Below are 17,837 nucleotides of genomic sequence, written 5' to 3' on the forward strand. Positions count from 1 at the left end.
GGAACTCTTTGCACCGTGCATTTCTGTGCTGCAAAGAAGAAATGCATCCTGCAAAGGAAACTGCAAATTGGCAGGAACTCTCTCCTACACGTGGGTTCTCAATTGCAGCAGAACACTCTGCCGTGCAAAAGAGCTCTCATGTGGTCAGGAAATTCCATAGTGCCGAGGCACCAAAACCACTGGGTCGTGACAGCCCCATGCTCCCATGGTCCAGCGATGCAGCCGAGGGCCACGTGGTGCTGGAGGCCAGTGGGCGGACAGGGAAGCAGTGAAAGTGGCAGCAGGCAGTGGCTTCCCGTTGGGTGGGGGTGGGAGGGGGCTGGGGTGGGGCAGGGCCAGGCTGGCCTTGCTCCTGGGTCCTGCTGCTGGCTTCTGCTGGGTCTTACTACCTCTGGCTTTCTGTCATCTTTGACAGCCAGTCAGGACCAGATAAATATGCATTTTCTAAAATTTTTAGGGGCCCCGCAGGCCAGATAGAAAGGCCCGGTGGGCCAGATCTGGCCCGTGGGCCGTATTTTGCCCACCCCTCCTATAGGGAGAGCCCCTTCATTGTTTCCCTCTAGTGCCAGAGTAACTGTGGCCACTGGCATTTACTGAAGGGTTAAAACACTTCAGGTGAGGAACTGAACTTCTAAATGAATTGATCAAATCTTCCAGTGGGGCTGAAAGGTTACTCTGCACCCGGTAGGGTGCTAAAGTTATCAAGACTCTTGATAAATTGTAGTAGGGTCTAATGATTCGGCCTGAACACTTGGCACATACTAGGAGAATCACAGCTCAGTCACAGATCTTATTTAATTCCTCTCTGCAGACCTAGTCAAACATTGTACATAATGGCTTCTGGGAGGCAACATGCCCTATACACTGATCACTTTAGGGGTCTCAGTGGAGTTTTGTTGTAGAGGACTCAAAGGTCTTCCCTGGGGAGCAGCCATCTTGTAAAACTACTTTTATGTTCATTTTCAAATGTCTTCCAGCTGCTTTTCAAAAGTCAGAAATTGTAAAAGGGAGAAAAATTCCAGCCACAAATAATAAGGGCTGCAGCTACAGAACTGTATGAGAGATTTGTAAAGATGTAGGCTGAGATACCTCTATTTAAGAGAGACTGTGTAGGTTTGTAAATGAGTAATTACTGAGGTTCTGCTATTACACTTTACGGATAGGTATAGATTGAGAACATTGCCACAACCCCGACAGAAATGCTTCATATTTTTAATGACCTGTTGTCTGATGCACATGTTAACTTTGCCTGTGACCAGTGCTTTGGTTTTTGCTTTTGTTTTGTTTTTGTATGTGTTACCTGTTGAATTAGCCATAGATAAATACATGGAAGTAAGAAAATGTTGGCAAGGTACAATGTTAAATTTTGAAAGATGGTTACTCTCTGCAGATATAGTTTGCCAATTACCACAGTCAAAACTTAGATTCTTGCCTTTCTCCTGCCTTTCTAACACTCTTAGTTAATCTCCCAGTCGCTTGTTTTTTCCTTGATCCTCTAATACAGTTGCGCCAAACTTTTTTGTCCTGGAATGACAAAAGGCTGGATGAGTATTCCAGGTCAGTGTACAGATTGGATTCAGTCTGTGGACCCAGTTGGGTGCACGGTGCTGGCCCAGCTGGGGCTCAGTCCAATTGCACAGGAATGGCCCAGTCAGGGCACAGTCAAGCTGCATCACTCTGGGGGCCAATTTCTTCATGCAGGACTGGCCTGGCCAGGGCTGGTCCAGCCATGTGGGGCTTAGAAATTTGGTGGTGGTAGAGCTGTGGCAGCATTAATTGCCACCGCTCCCCCACTACCGTATTTCCAGACTTTGGGGAGTCCCACGGGACAGATGAAATGGCTCTGCAGGCTGGATCTGACTTATGGGCCAGGGATTGAGCATCCAGGCTCTAGTAAATCTCAGCAACATCTGAAGTAGGAAAATAATGCCTTAACTAAAATATTTTAAATCTCATGATTTGAAAACAGTAAAACAGACAAGGTTTATCTTCACATCTTCAGTTCTATCATCAGCTCATACATGATTGAGAGGACTTGTATAGAAATGAACACTAATCCAAGCTGAAACGAGGAAAGATTTTAAAATAAAAAATACGGAAATGTTTTCTCTGCCCTCCTCTGCTGCTTGCTATCTAGCCACCTTTTCAAAAGTGGCCGTTTTTTGGGTGCCTTTGGTTTTTGGTGTTCATTTTATATCAGTTTGCACCTGTCAGAGTACTGAGAAGCATGCAGCTCCCATTGACTTCATTTGGAGTTTGCGGGGTGTCCAGCATCCTTGTAAATCTGAACCAGATCTTCTCTTGTAGGCTATCAGGATCAGAGTTCAGTTTTAAATGTTCTGCCCTTGCTTTCTTCCAAGGATTTCAAATGTTCAACACCTCTAAGAAAATGGTTTGGCATTTTATTGTATTGGGCTAATCAGTGTGCATTCATATACATTTCCCAAAGACTTGATGGTTCTGGAAATTGGTAATAATACTGGGCCAAATTTCTACTTTACTAGTTCAAATTAATCCAGAACAACAGTGATCCAAATGCTTCACCATCTTGAGACTATGTGGTAGCTTTGGTGGAAAGTATGCAAGGAGTGAGTGCAATTCCTAGTGGACAAGTGTCTGCATAGAAGAAAAAGGACGCCATTACAATCAGTACTGTCTGTCAGCCTGTGTAGAACAACCGAAGGCTAAATGAATTTTATCTAATTCTTACCAGTCATTTGTTGAAGTCAGTGGTTAGGGAAGCACATTAGTGGTTAACTGAAGGCTGCATTGTGCATACACCAGGGATGTCAAACTCATATGGCTGTACGGATGAGATGAGTGGAGGCTGGTGTGTGAGCCAGATCAAGCCCACAGATCGCCTCTCCTCCTTCCTCTAGCATACTAGATTCAGTGCCCGCTTCAGCCAGTCTGAGACCCACACTATGTATGGCACAGATCCTGGAGCAGCCGGAGCAGGTGTCACATGTGGTACAGTCCAACTGGTCTATGATCCACACTACACATCCCTGGCTGGACTTTGCTGCATGTGGTGCCCATTCCAGCCACTCCGGGATCTGTGCTCCTGTGTCTACCCACGCAGTGCAGTCCTGTAAACGGGCGCCAAGTGTGGTGCTTGCCCTGGGCCTGTCTGTGGGTGCTGTGCCCCATATGGATCTGCTTAGACTCAGGGATAGCACCATGGGCCTGATGACAGAGCTGGATGTTTGACTACCCTGGTATAGACCTTTTATGTGATTCGATCGGTTGCAAAGTAGCATCTTTCACTAGCATTGTTAACTTTTATTTCTATGGGAAACAAAAGTCTGTGTAAACATTGGCTTCACATAGCTTTCCCTTGAATATGTTTTGACATTAGCTAAGGCTTTGGGGTTTGTAATATTTGGTATTGGCCAAATGCTTTTAAGCCGTTAAAGGCGCATGCCACCACAAAGCTACCTTCAAGGGACTTGAAGCAACTTTCCTATTAAAATGCCATTAGATATATTAAATATACACAAAATAAATCAGATTTTTCCCCCTAGACCTTGGCTGGATCTCAAAAGTGCAAGTGAATCAACCTGCCATTATAAGGCATGCAGAACAAATTCAGAAACGGAGAACTGTGAAAAAGGATTGGCAAGTAAGTGCTCTTTTTAAGCATTCTGTTCCTGTATTTTTAAAGCAGTCATTCATCCTCTCTAGGCTGTAATATTGAATTTTGTTCAAGATGCATGTAAACTTAAAAGATTGTGGTTGTCAGTGTCTTATTTTAATAATTTGTATTTGATGATGATGGGTTGGGATAAGATGACACATTTATCCAAACAAGTTAAAAACCTGATAACTCATGAGTGGCAAAACCACAAATGAATTTAAGGCATCTTTATTCATGAGTGGATTAAATTGTATATTACTATCCCAGCACATTCATTCTGGTTCCCAGACAGACCCCCTCTACACTCAGTCTTCTTATTTTTTAATTTTAAAGCTGTAAGATATGATCATGGTCCCTGTCAAGTTTGACCTACCTCGATAGTTGTCTTTGCTTTATGCAATTTTGCTTAACCAGTTGTTATTTGTGTCTCAAAATTAACATCTTTCTGTGGGGCTTCTTATGAAGAAACAAGGATATACATGTGTTAGGACTCAATTCTGCCACCCTTGTGCCTGGAAACCAATCCTTATTTGAGCAGTTCCATTGGTGTCCATGGGGTCACATGTAATAACAAATGTTTTGCAACTCTTCTACAGTTTGAATAACTGGGTCTTGTAAAAAGAAAACTAAGTGGGTGCAAAATTGTCATGAGACTTGGCCAAATTCTTATTTCAAATACGTGCACAGATTTCAAAGATTCCAGTGGAAGTTGTATTGGTGAGCAGAATTTCACCCACTGAAAGGTTGTGATAAGGCAGTGGTCCTCAACCTTTTTAGACTTGAGGTACCCCTTCACATTTTTTCAGATTCAAGTGGCACCCCACTTAAAAACTAATATAAATAAATTAGGAATATTTTAAATGTTACAATTGTATTAATTATTATGTCATAATTGATTAGATAATTATATTCCCCTCTTCAGGCCACTGGCTAGGAGTGCTTCCCTAGCGCTGTGTGGTCCAGCAAACATGTGCACCCAACATAGCAGTGGGCTTTCCACATGTGATTCTGGGTCACTAGTGGGGATTGGGAACCAATGAGCCAAGTTCTTCCCTTAGTTACTCCAAAGCAATCTTTCCTAAACTGTAGCCCTGGGGCTGCAGGAGGGAGTTCAGGCAGGGATGTTTCAGGGATGGGGTCCCAGGCTCCACCTTTAGTACATAGGGAGCACTGAGCAGGGGAGAAGGGGAATAGAGTGGGCAAAAGGACACGTGAGACTCGGGAAGCAGGAGGGGGAAGGCCAAGGGGTTGTCACAGTGTGATCACTATTATAACCATGGGAAGTGGCTGTGGCATGAGTCTGTGCTCTTACCACTGCCTTTCCAGATCTTCCTCTACATGGTATCTCCTGGAAACAGTGGCATGTGGGACACATGGAACTGTCCCACGTGCCTCTGCTTTTGGGAGGCATATTGGAGCTGAACTGAGAAGCAGTTGCAGCAGAAACATGTACCTGCCTGCATTACATTATGCAGGCCCTCATGCTGCTTCTGCTGTAGCTCTTCCCAGTTTGGCTCTGATGTGTGTTCTGAAAGTGGAGGTGCCTGGGGCAGTTTCAGCCTGCTGAAATAGATGCCCCTGCACCAGATGGAACTGCACTGCACACCTCTGTTTTCAGGAGGCATGTTGGAGTAAACTGGGAAGAGCTGCAGCAGAAGTGGCCTGTCTGCTTGCATAATATAATGCAGGCAAGCGTGCCTTTCTCCCACAACCATTTCTCAGTTTGGTGCTGGTGGTGCTGGCCTGTGGCACCCATTGTGCCACCATACCCCGTTGAGAACCACTGTGACAGGGACTTAAAGAGAAATAATATGCACCTAGGCCAGCAATTATAAAAATGAATACAGTCAGTAAAGATTGCTTATTGCCAAGAATAAACAAGAGACCAGTTGAACTTTTTCAGTTTAAGTGTTTAATTGTCACTGGCAGTTCTGAGCTAAGTGCTAGAGGTAGCCATGTAGTCAAAAGCAGGGGCATTTGTGATGGGGTCAGGGTGGCATATATGCAGCTCTCGTGTAAGCTGAGTAGAATTTCTATGGACCACTGTGGGAGTTTTTCTTGCATCAGGATGAACGCAGTGTATCTAGCATGAGATCCCAGTGGAAGATGCTGTAAAATAATTTCTAATTAAAAAAAACAAAACCCTGTTAAAAGCCATAGCATTTAAAGGGCGTGTGTCTGTTTTAATCCACTGAACAGAACTGCTTTTTTGGTCTATTAGAATAAAATTAAAGCAGACATAGGAGACAGTAAGCCAATTTCTAAGATGTTCCTGTACAGTTTAAGGTCATGAATGATGTCAACTAGTAACAAAATCAGTTGGCCTCAGCCCTAGTAATACCATTGATAGTTAAAAATGTGGAGTGCTTTCAAAGTTTGACAGCCTTTAGAAAGTTTAGACCTTATTCTTTAGTTCCGTGTGTAGGCATTAGCATCTGAGTCAAGTGGGTTTAATACTTGACTTTCTGGGTTGTTCTAAAAGAGAATGCAGTGTACTTGGGTTGCAGAGATTTGGGCCCTCTCTACATGTTATAGGTATTGTGCAATTAACTGGTTAATTGTGCAATTACCTTAAGACCAGCTACATGTGCAAAGTAGCTATCACAAAAGATAGAGCTCCAACCAGCTATAAAGTTAGACCTGAAAAATGTGTGCTAACTGGTTGCTGTCGAGCTTTAATTTGTACATATAGCAGGGACTCTCAGCTGTAGGAATGTACCATGCCGAGCATGAAACCCCTATGCCCAGGGGATCACAACAGATGTGATCCCTATGGCACAGGGTTGCATGAAACTTCTGGGCCCACACGCATGCTGGGACCAAGAGTCCTGCACCTGACGGGCAGTTTTCCTGTGAAGAGCACTAAGGCTGATTCCAGATGTGCGGACATGTGTGGTTTGTAGTGCTGTAAATCTCTTTGCAGTGCCACAGACTACACAAGTTGCACATTAATCATTGCTTGGCACTGCTAAAATTTGCAGTGTCAGGGCATAATTTGTTACCGGGATTTCCTGGTGGGAAAAAAAAAAAACCTAGAAAAAAAAAAAGCAATGCAAACCAAGCCAAAGCAGCAAGCGCCAGGACAAACCCAGAGACAAACCCATCTCCATGCGCTGTGGAGCCCCTTTGCTGAGGTGTCCTATACCCCATCCAGCTGCTCCCTAGTTGGCTGGGGTGCAGAGTGCCTTGAGATGGGGGAGCAGGCAGCCTTGGGCTGGCTGCTCCCCTGTCTCCGTGTGCCTCAGCATGGGGGCTCCACTGCAGAGCCCCCACACCAAGGCATGTGCGGTTCCTGTGCTGAGGCACAGCCCACTCCAGCCAGCTGTGGAGCTGCCTGTTCCCCGTCTTGGGCACTCTCTGCCCCAGCCAGGCAGGGAGCAGCTGTCCAGGGTGCAGGGTGCCTCAGCAAAGGGGCTCCATAGTGCAGGGAGATGGAGGAGCAGGCAACCGTGGGCTGCCTACTCCCCATCTCCATGTGCCAATCTCTGGCTGGCTGCGTTGCAGGATGAAGGCAGGGGAAGGCTAGCCCCTGCTGAGGCACCCTGTGCCTCAGCCAGGCCCTCTTTCCACCCCGCAGCTTTTGGAGCAGCTGGACAATGTGTCCTGCTGCAAAGCACATGGGCAGAGGCATGCATTGGGGCACCAAGCAGCAACACAAATTTGTGCCACTGCTATTTGTGCTGCTGTAAAGGCATACCTCTGCTCATGTGGACCTGGCCTAAGAGGTTGTTTCGATCTACTCAAACACAATTGCATGAAAATATACATGTATTCCCCGATTCCCAGAGATGGGTCAGAACTTGAAGCTTGACTAAATTTGAGGGAAAGTTTGGAGTTAGAGAAGATTCCAGATCCAAACTTTGTGGCTTTAGCCCTTCTCCAAAAACATACTTTTCTAAAAAGCCAATTTTTTTTTTTAACTAAATGAAGTTCACACCAATTCTTGGAAGCCTTTTACTACATCTGTCTTCACAACTTCACAACTCATTTCACAAGGGATCAGACTAAAATTTCTTTTTAGTGGGTGATTAAATGTTCTTTTCTCTTTCAGTCTTTTTTCTGTGGAAAATATTTTTATAAAAATGTAAAACATATAAATTAAGTTAAAGAAAAAATTAAAGAAAAAAACCCTAGGTGACTATAAAAACTATTAACTGTTAAAGTAATTAATTATTTGAAAGTCTGCAGCAACTTTCATCCAAGGATGTGATGAAGCTTTAGCAATGTTTATCAGTTGTTGCAACTTATTTTCAAGATATATCAGTATTTTATACCTATTTTACAGAGGGGAAAGATGACATTTCTATAGTTTGAGGTCCACAATTTAAAAAGAAATTATGCAAAATAACATGGATGAAACCTTGGCATTACTGAAGTAATTGGCAAATCTTCCATTAACATGAATGTACATAGATCAGGGGTGCAAATGTATGAAAGTATGCAGCTCACATATCTATTGTATTTACTCAAATATAAGATGAGAATTTTTTCCCCCCAATCAGGGTGGGGAAAGAAGCTCCTTATTTTACATTCACATACAAAGAAGCTTCATTAAATATATTGTTTATCATTAAAGTGCTGCCAAAAGCAATTTCTGCTTAGTAATGGAAACCAACTACAAAGTTGAATAAATACAGCTAACACTGAGCAGGATTATAAAACACATGGCCTATATCAGCGTTTCCCAACTGGTGTGCCATCAGTTGAGATGGGGAGCTTGGCTCCAGCCAGGCAGGCAGCATCGGGCTGGCTGTGTGCCACCCTTCCTCTCCCCCGCCCCGTCTGGTGGCCACGTGCCGGCCTACTCTCTCCCCTGTTCTGCGTCCGATGTGCTGCGGTGCTTTTTTATTTAGGTAAGTGTGCCATAGGGCAAAAAATGTTGGGAAATGTTGGCTTATATTAGGTAAACATATTGATAGGAACCTACAACAAGAAAAGGGTAGTGCGGCCCATTTGAATAAAATATATTGTAGTGCCCGTTGTGCACAGTCCCCCTCAGCACTGACTTTCTTTCGAGTCTCTTTTCTATGCACTTCAGTAAGGATATGGAAAAGCTTGAGTGGGTCCAGAGAAGAGTCACCTGTATGATCAGGGACTTGCAAGTCAAGCCATATGAGGAAAGGCTGAGGGACCTGGGCCTCTTTAGCCTAAAGAGGAGAAGGTTGAGAGGGGACTTGATAGTGGCTAACCGCTATATCAGAGGAGTGCATCAGGAGGTCGAAGAACTAGGGCACCCCTGGGGAAGACCAGGACCAATGGATACAAACTCCTGGAAGGCCACTTCAGGCTTAATACCAGGAAAAAAAATCCTTCACAGTCAAGCAAGGTGTCCCAACTGTGGAATAAACTCCCTCCAGAGGTGGTGCAATCACCTACCCTGGAGGTTTTCAAGAGGAGTCACCTTGCTGGGGTCACCTAATCCCAGTTGTTTTCCTACCTAGAGGGCGGGGGCTGGACCAGATGATCTGCAAGGTCCCTTCCAGCCCCTAAAAATCTGTGAAAAGTCATGGTAAGCCACTGCATTGAATGAATTTTTACTTTTTCTTCACTCCCACAGCTGAGCTCTGCCTTTCTCTCCCATTTCCAATCATTTCTGTTTCTTCATCAGCCTTAAACGTCTGGCAAACATTATCAAATGGCGCTGCAAATGGTTCACCCAGAATCCCTCTGTTTCCCTCTCTCTTAGCTTGCTGCAAGCGATTAGTGTAATCCTGCCCTCTGTGAGGTGGAGCCAGATCCCGTTGCCCTATGCTTCATCTGCATATACATTTTTGGAGGATCCCAGGACTCATACCAAAATCATGAGGTTCCTGTCATGAGTTGGGAACTAATTAGTACCTGGATCCTTTGTGGTGGGTATCTGGAGACACAAACTGAGCACTGCTGAGCTGTGGGGCCACTGTTGCTTAAAATTCTATTAATTCTGGTGGGGCTTAGCCCACTGAACCATGGTAAATCAATTAACCTTTTGGCTGTGGACTAATATCATACATAGTTTGTACTATACATAAATAAGTACAAAAATGCTACTTCAAAGCTTGTTTATGGAGTACCTGTGCTAAAACTTGTAGCTGTTTCAAAAAGGGTAAAATGTCTCAGTTCTGGATGAACTAAGTTTATGGATACCCATAGTAATTTGCCTATATGTGAATTACAACAGGCCTGTTTACTTCAAAATCAGTGTTTTCAAATTTGCTCCTCACTTCTATGTACGCAGGGAGAGCAGGGTCTGACAGTAAGGGAGCAAGGGGCTGCAGGGGGGAAGAAGGTGGGGGTGTGGCAGAGTGTAAGAGTAGCTATCTGACCCCCCCAGATTTATTTTCCCTGCTGTAGCAATGGGAAGAGAGGACAAATTCAAGACAGCCCTCCAATAATTAGATTATATGCTTGGAAAATTATAACAAATTTATAAATTTTCCTTATATAGAATATAATTATTGGGAGGTCATCTTATTTTCAGTGTCATCTTATATTTGAGTAAATATGGTACTTTAGAGAGTGCATACATTTTCATAGAGGCAGGCTCTGCCTTAGGTTGGCTGAATATGCTGTACAAGAACTACTCTGCTAGATGAAGGTTGTATTCTTCTTCCATGTCCCAAAATCTAAGAACCAGTGGTTTAGGATCCTAGTAGAATTTTTTGCCTAGACTTTCTTGATCCTTACAGCTGTCTTTTAGATCTAAAACCTTTTTGTGCTGTTGGACTTCACAAGACCTGAACAATGCTCTGACATGTCTATATATCTTGGGTCATTCTTTGCACATCCTCTGTGTTGCCAAGTCTCAGAAGTTTTCTGATTTTGATGTAAAATTTCCAAAAACACTGCTGATGATTATCAATTAAACATATGCTCCTGTGTGACTTTCTTTTAAAAAAGGGCATGGGCTTGGGTGCTTTTGAAAAATGAAGCTGTTTTCTGAATTTCTCTTTTCTACCTCTAATAAAGGCTGCTTGGCTACTGAGAGCTGTCACTTGCATAGACCTCACCACACTCTCAGGTGATGACACGCCATCAAACATTCATAGGCTGTGCTACAAAGCTGCACATCCAATCAGAGAGGATCTGTTGAGAGTTATGGATATGCAAGACAAAGGTATGAATATTTATGACAAATATATGGTTTTAGTTATAATATTTACAAGCTTTGGCGGTATAAAATTGTAGCAGTAAAAGGTGTGCCATCTCTAAGTAAATACAACATGTTCTTTACCACTTACCTCCTGAGCCTTACTGACAAACCTCTTACAAGTTAGAATTGCTTAGCCAAAAACCCCTGGGAGAGCAAAATGGATACTCTCCAGTCTTTTACATGACACGTTCTTTGAACAAGTTCTGACTGCAGAATAGGTATCTCTGGTGATGAGGCAAGGTGAAGATTAAAAGCCTCCCCTTGGTTTTTAGCTCCAAGATTGAGATTGAAGTGTGAGTAGTAAGAGAACGATCTCTTTTTTATGATAAAAATGAGTGTATTTAATATAGAAATCATTAAGAGAGTAAATAAGGAAACTCATAATGTGTGTGTCTTTTAATAACTATACTGTAAGGTGGCACTAAGCCTGTTTGCATTCAATGCATGTGATGATGTTGTTAGTAATCAGTTGTAGGAATGATTACTAAGAACAGATGTTCAGGCCAGGGCATAATTTGTTACCAGGATTTCCTGGTAGCAAACCCCACCCCAAAAAAACCTAGAAAAAAAAAAAGGCAACGCAAACCAAGCCAAAGCAGCAAGCCTCAGGACAAACCCAGAGACGGGAGAGCAGGCAGCCCATGGCTAGAAAGGAGAGTAAATATTTTTGGTCCTATACTGAGCGGGTTTTAACTGGCATAGTTTTGGGATCTTGCTCTTTGCCTTGGTGCAAACAGACACATACTGTATATTTAACAGAGAATCTGCTCTTCATTCACCTTTTCAAAACCCATCTGCAGCAGGGGTTCCCAAACTGTGGTACACATGCCCCTAGGAGTACGCAAGGCATCTTTGGGAGGTATACAGGAGAACTTATATAATGATGGATGCAGTTTTCATTATAATAATAATTGGCAGCTAAGGAGTTAAATATAAAACGTATGCTGGTAAGGATACGCAGGCAGCTGGTAAATCTGAAAGGGGTATGCAATAAGAAAAAGTTTGGGAACCTCTGGTCAACAGGCTATTTTGGCATGTTAGCTCTGTCTGCTTCTATGATGTGATTCTCAAAAATGTCTAAACCCTGCTAGAGTCGACAAAAACTTAGGATATGATAGATGAAATCCTCGCCCATTCAAGTTAGTGGCAGAACTCCCATAATAAGCCACTTAGGGTGAAATTAGATGTGGGTCCAAACACAAATGTTAGTGTTACACTTATCACTGAATAAAATGAAGTTGTCAAGGCACTAAGATAGCCACACCAAGTTTGTTAACTGCTGGCAAGATGACATCTTTTTGTAATGGTTGCAGTGGTAAATTTTATAATTTCCCAGGAGATTATATTCTACCGATGTGAAAAATGAGGAGGATGTTTTGCATTATCATGTGATTGCATGACATTACACTGGTGCTATAACAAACTAACTACAAGAACACCATGAATCACATTGGTTAGGGCCTTATTTACCATTGTGACACTTTGGGTGCAGACAGAAGTGCAAGTCCCCGCTGTAACTGAGAACACTTTGCAGGAAGCCTTCTGAATTGCAAGGATCCCCTGGAACAAACAGAAGTTCACTGGTGATTTGTGGGGGGAGAATCTAGCTGCTGGCTGACAGCCTGCAGCTGATTTCCCCTAGCAACAGCCCTTCCTCTTGGTCAAACTGCAAAATTTTCATAATTGGAGGGGGGAAAGGGAGGAGAGGAGCTCATTCTAGGGGTTCCCCAGCCAGTGCCGGATGGTGGGGTGGGTGAATTGGAACCCCTGCACCTTGGGGCTCCTCCAATACACCTGCCCAATCCTTCAGTGGCGACTGAAAAACTCCCTGACTGAACTCATGCAACGAGGGGTCAGATTTTCACTTGGTTGTACATTTTTGTAGTTTTCTGCCATGCACTTGTTTGGTCAAGGCTATAAACTGCTTTCTGTGGCCAGATTGGGCGAAAATTGTCACTTCTGTCTGCCCCCTTTTATGTCACTAACTGTCTTCCATTAATGAGTTTAGCCTCTGTAAAATTCATGTAATACTGTGGTAAATCAGACCCCCTGTTTTTTGGCCATATTAAAAAAGGGGACTAGTCTTTATTATTATATAGCAGGCTAATTTTATTAGAATTTGTGAGGATAAAATGTAAAAAAGGGAACAGAATGAAAGCCAGGTCTCACTTGAAGTGTTCAATCACTAACTCTTACAAACAATACAATAGACCCTTAGACAGAATATAGTACAGTTCCTCATATAATAAATTCCTTATTGTACTGGTCTTAAATTGGCATTTTAAAGATGTCAGAATTATGTCCACACTAGATTTTTTAATAAAATTATATGGGCGTACTACTGCCAGTGCAAATCCCCACATGCTAGACACCACTAGATCTAACAGAGATTTCTGCTCTTGGGACAGAATAAAAAATCATGGTAGTAGTAACAACCCTGGCCACTTGAGCTCTGTTGACAGTAGTGTTATCACTGTTGCTGCAATTAGTGCAGATCCTGGGGTGGTAGGACAATGGTATGCACAGGCCCTTATTGTAGATATATAGCATGGAAATATGCACAAGAAACAATTAATTGAAACTTTTTGCAGGTATTACTACTGCAGCTGTCTGTGTGTATCCAGCTAGAGTAGCTGATTCAGTTAAAGCACTTAAGGCTGCTGGATGTAACATACCAGTAGCTTCAGGTAAGTTTTTCTTTCTTTTTTTTTTTTTTCTTTCCTTTTTAAAAAATAATTCTTAACAGGACTTGTCTCCTGTTTATTTTCTAAAGTCTGTAGTAAACACCAAGAAGGCTTGTGTTTGTTTGCTTATCAGCAGTATGAAGGATCTTGGGGTGTGTGACGGGCAGCGAGGGCCTTCGAGATGTGCATATTTTACTCTCTTACCTGAATTGAAACAGCAAGGATAACAAAGCTTACGTAGCAGAATTACTCATTAACTTAGATATTAACATCAACAGATCAAAATCAAGAGGTTTAACTCTGAAGACAAAGCAGAGGCTAACAACTACAGATCTACTACTATTAAGGAACAATCTTGCAGACTGTTCCATGTGGTTGGACCTTTCAGTTGCAGGTAAACCACTTACACTCTCTCCAGGTGTAGGGGTCCTTGCTTGTAGGAGAGCTAGCAGTTTCTTCACTCTTCAGATGCCATCAATTCAGTATTGACTCAGTTGCCATTAATGAAAACCACCCAGAAATATATGTGATTTTAAAAAAAAAATTTCTATTTACTTTGAGGAGAAGAGAACACTTTCCAGTTATATTTCAACATCATAAAGCAGGGAAAAAAGGAACAAAGCCAGTTTCTTTTATAGGTGACATTCCCAGTCACCTATAATAGCATAAGTGCCCTACAGAGTCGGATCATTGTTCCATTGAAGCTAGTACCCTGTATCTCACAGTGGCAGGGAGAAAATGCTAAAGAGAAAAGTATATATGCAGGGTGTATGTAGACAGATCTGTTTTCATCTTTCAGAAAGTTGGGAGGGTACCAGGAAGTCCTAATGTGGCGGTTGCCCTCCTATCATGTTTAATATAACCACTGATGGACCTATCCTGCATGATTTTTTTTCCAGCCTTACATGTATATTGCGTATATGTTTAAGTAAAACCAAAGGAATGTGTTGAGTAGTCTATGTAGAACTTGTACAGTATTATGATTATGATTTGGCTATTAAGCTACATATTAGTGGCACTTACTTTTAAGAATGGTAGAAGATTCGAGAATTTACACACCAAAGATCACTTGATGGATGAGGCCAGGTTCAGCCTTTGGTTATTCAGGCACAACTCCACTGAACTCCATTTATGTCCTTGCTTATCAAGGCTGACTTGGAAATAGTTCCAAGAGATGTGAAAGAGACCTTTGTGCAAGGTGCATTAAAAACTAAGTGAATCACTAGTTAATACACTTGAGGGAAGAGCTAATGAATGCTCTTACTAATGAAGGTGCGGATGGACTTTTAGTACTTTGAGGACAGCTTCAGAAATAATTTTCTCCTGCATAGTATGAGTTAAACAGAAAAAAATATCAAGGCCGATGGTTCAATTTCTTAAAAAAAGAGGAAACCTCAGAGTTTTGATCTGTAGAATAATTTTCCTTTTAGGAGATTGGCCTTGTATACCTCCAGTGCTTCTTACTAGTTATAGTGTTTGTTTACTGATCAGTGCGTTTTTCCCCATTCTCCCCAGTGGCAACTGGATTTCCAGCTGGACAGACTCCTCTGCAAACCAAATTGGATGAGATTAGAATAGCAGTGGAAGATGGTGCAAGAGAGATTGACATTGTAATCAGTAGAACACTGGTGCTGACTGGCCAATGGGAAGGTAAGCAGTCACTAAAGCTAAGGAGCCAAGCTCTTACCATGTATTCATGCAAGCTTCAGACCCTCTCATCCCCCCAGTATTTATAATAGCACAGTATAGTTTTGGTTGCTCGTTGTTGGCCAACATTTTCAGAAGTGATTAGTGATTTGAACTGATGACTTGAAACACCTTGAAAAAGTCTAATTTTTCCAAGATAGCTGATCACTCAGCACTCTCACAAAATCAAACTTCTCTAAGGCAGGCAAAAGTGGATAGGCAGAATTGCTGTTCTCTTTGGAAAATCTTAGCCACTGCATTTCTTCTAGGCTTTATATAACTTCTGCATATTTCAAGTGAAAAAGAAGATAAGTGAGTGCTGATGGACTTAATTAAAAATATATTTAAAACATTATAAAAGCTCAAGGTGTCGTTAATGTTTTTGTTCTTGGCAAAAGTCTGTGTTTTCTAATTTCTTTTTCCAAAGTTGAGGATGAAAACCTACTGTTCACATAATTACTGCTATTCTTGTGTCTTCAGAATGCTACTCATTAGCAAGCACAGTAATACTGGAGATTGTTTTTGCTCAAATTGGTTCTCTCTTAATGTACTGTGAATGGTTTGCCTTAAGTGCTGACAGTGCTCCCATAACTAATCCCCATGTAAAGGTAAACACCACATACTAGCCTTGGAGTGAAATTTCCATTTAGTTGTATAATGCAACACTAATAGCCTGTTCACTTAAAACATTTGAAAAAGGAACATTTGGTATGTGAGTGTGGTTATGGAAATGTAATCAGCATGCCACATTCTTTGATCTCAGTCTTCCTTCGGTTAACCTTGGAACAAAATGACAGTTGTAGTGCACCAGTGCTTGTATTTATGTGATGATAATCCCTATGTTAACTTGCTCATGTGAGTTGATCTCTTTTACAGTGGTATAGGTTGTAGCCATGTTGATCTAAGGACATAGGCAGACAAAGTTCATGGACAGACAAGATTCACTTTTAAAAGTGGTTTGCAAGGTTCAGGTCTCTTTTACAGTATCGTTCAATTATATCACTTTGCCCTTGAGTACATGCAGTAACGCTGGTGACTGGCATCAGTTTGTTGATCCTTTAGAACAGCTATTTTAATTTTAGGTACAGTTTTAGAAAGACAGAAGAGTGTGTGATTTATAGAGTGGTAAATCAGATAAGGTGCCTCTTACCTCTGGGTTGCTGGCTCAAGTCCCACCACAGTTGGTAGCAAGCAAAAGCTATTGCCATTTAATGGGTACATGGTAGTCTCTGCTAGGAATGTAAATATCATTTAAAAATTCACTTAAAGCCTAATTATATCAGTTAAATGATTAACCCATAACACAGCAGCTGGGACACAGCTGCTGTTGGGAGCCACTCCCAGCTCCCAGAGTCCTTTGACTGGGGAGTGTTGGGGAGGAGGCAAGCCCAGCCAGACAACACAGCCCATGTGAAGCCCTGCACTGGGAAGGAGGGAGCACCTGTGAAGATGCTCATTTTTCTGTTTAATTGATGAGTCATTAGGCTGCTGGCTGTTTTCCTTTTAGGCTATAAGTCAGGGCTGGGCAAAATATGGCCCGTGGCCTGGATCCAGCCCACGAGGCCATTTTATCCAGCCCCTAAAACATTTAGAAAATTAATATTTAATATTTTCCTTGGTTCCTGTCAAAAATGACAGAAACCACAGGCAGTAGGACCCAGGGGATGCCCGGCGGGCTTTTGCAACAGCAGGACTCCCCCGGCCCTGCCCTATCAACTGGAATCCCCAGCAGGGGCTTCTGGCCTGGGACCGTGTGACTGCACCACACCAGGAACTCAGGTAAGGGGGGGTGGGGGAAGATAGGGGAGGACCCTGGGCAGGAAAGGAGCCTGGGAAAGAGCAGCCCCTCTCCCACCCCATGGCCGACGCTCCCTGCTGCAGCTGGGCACGGGGTGGGTGAGGGGCCACTTTTTCTGTGCTCGGCACCAGCTTGTAACCCACCCCCGCTGCAAGCCTGGGCCCCATGCTGGCTCCGGGCTTGCCTGTCACGGCTGTGTATGGCGACAGCAGCTGCGGCCCCCCACCTCAGCTTGCTGCGCAGGGTAGCGTTTGCTGCTGCTGCCCACCCAGAGCTCTTGCGTTGGGCAGCACAGAGGTGGTGGTGGTAAACACTGCTTGGCATGGCAAGCAGTGGGGGCTGCAGCTGCTGCCATCGTGGCACAGCCCCTATGGACAAGCCCAGAGCTAGCGCAGGGCCCAGGCTGGCAGTGGGGTGGGTTACAAGTTGGTGCTGTGTGGAAAAAGTGGCATCTCCCGCACCTTGTGGCTGGGGCCCCGCACTGCAGCCACTCGCAGCCTACATGGGGCTGCTCTGGACAGCCCCATGAGGGCTGCGAGCGACTGAAGCAGGGAGTGCTGGCCATGGGGCAGGGGAGGGGCTGCTTTTCCCTGCACTCAGCATCAGCTCGTTCCCTGCCAGTGAGCGTGGGGTCAGAGCTGCATGCTGCCCCCACCTGTACCACAGGGTTGGGGGGCACTGGGGGTAAGTGGGAGCACAGGGCCTGCACCAGTGTCCTGGGGCTAGTGCCAGTGGGGCCCAGAGCAGGGCATCAGGAGTACAGGGGTCCCAGCGGTGGGGGCTCTATGGAGCCAGGCCAGCACCCCGCTCTCCCTGCTGGTGTAAGCCAGCCCGGCTTCACAGACCCCTGCCAGCCTGTGCCCTGCTTTGGGCCCCACCAGTGCTGGCCCTGGGACCTTG

General features: G+C 43.8%; 1 protein-coding gene across 1 annotated transcript in view; it reads left to right on the top strand.

Moving 5' to 3' along the window:
* The window catches only part of DERA (deoxyribose-phosphate aldolase), a 92,903-nt gene that overhangs the window by 24,735 nt on the left and 50,331 nt on the right, over positions 1-17,837 (top strand). The window contains exons 2-5 of the mRNA XM_006030869.3: positions 3,525-3,622; positions 10,586-10,733; positions 13,361-13,456; positions 14,969-15,103. Coding sequence (XP_006030931.1) covers positions 3,525-3,622; positions 10,586-10,733; positions 13,361-13,456; positions 14,969-15,103 — 477 coding nt within the window. The remainder of the gene's footprint in view (positions 1-3,524; positions 3,623-10,585; positions 10,734-13,360; positions 13,457-14,968; positions 15,104-17,837) is intronic.

The sequence above is a fragment of the Alligator sinensis genome, unplaced genomic scaffold (assembly GCF_000455745.1).
Source record: "Alligator sinensis unplaced genomic scaffold, ASM45574v1 scaffold498_1, whole genome shotgun sequence".
Classification (NCBI taxonomy): Eukaryota; Metazoa; Chordata; order Crocodylia; family Alligatoridae; genus Alligator; species Alligator sinensis.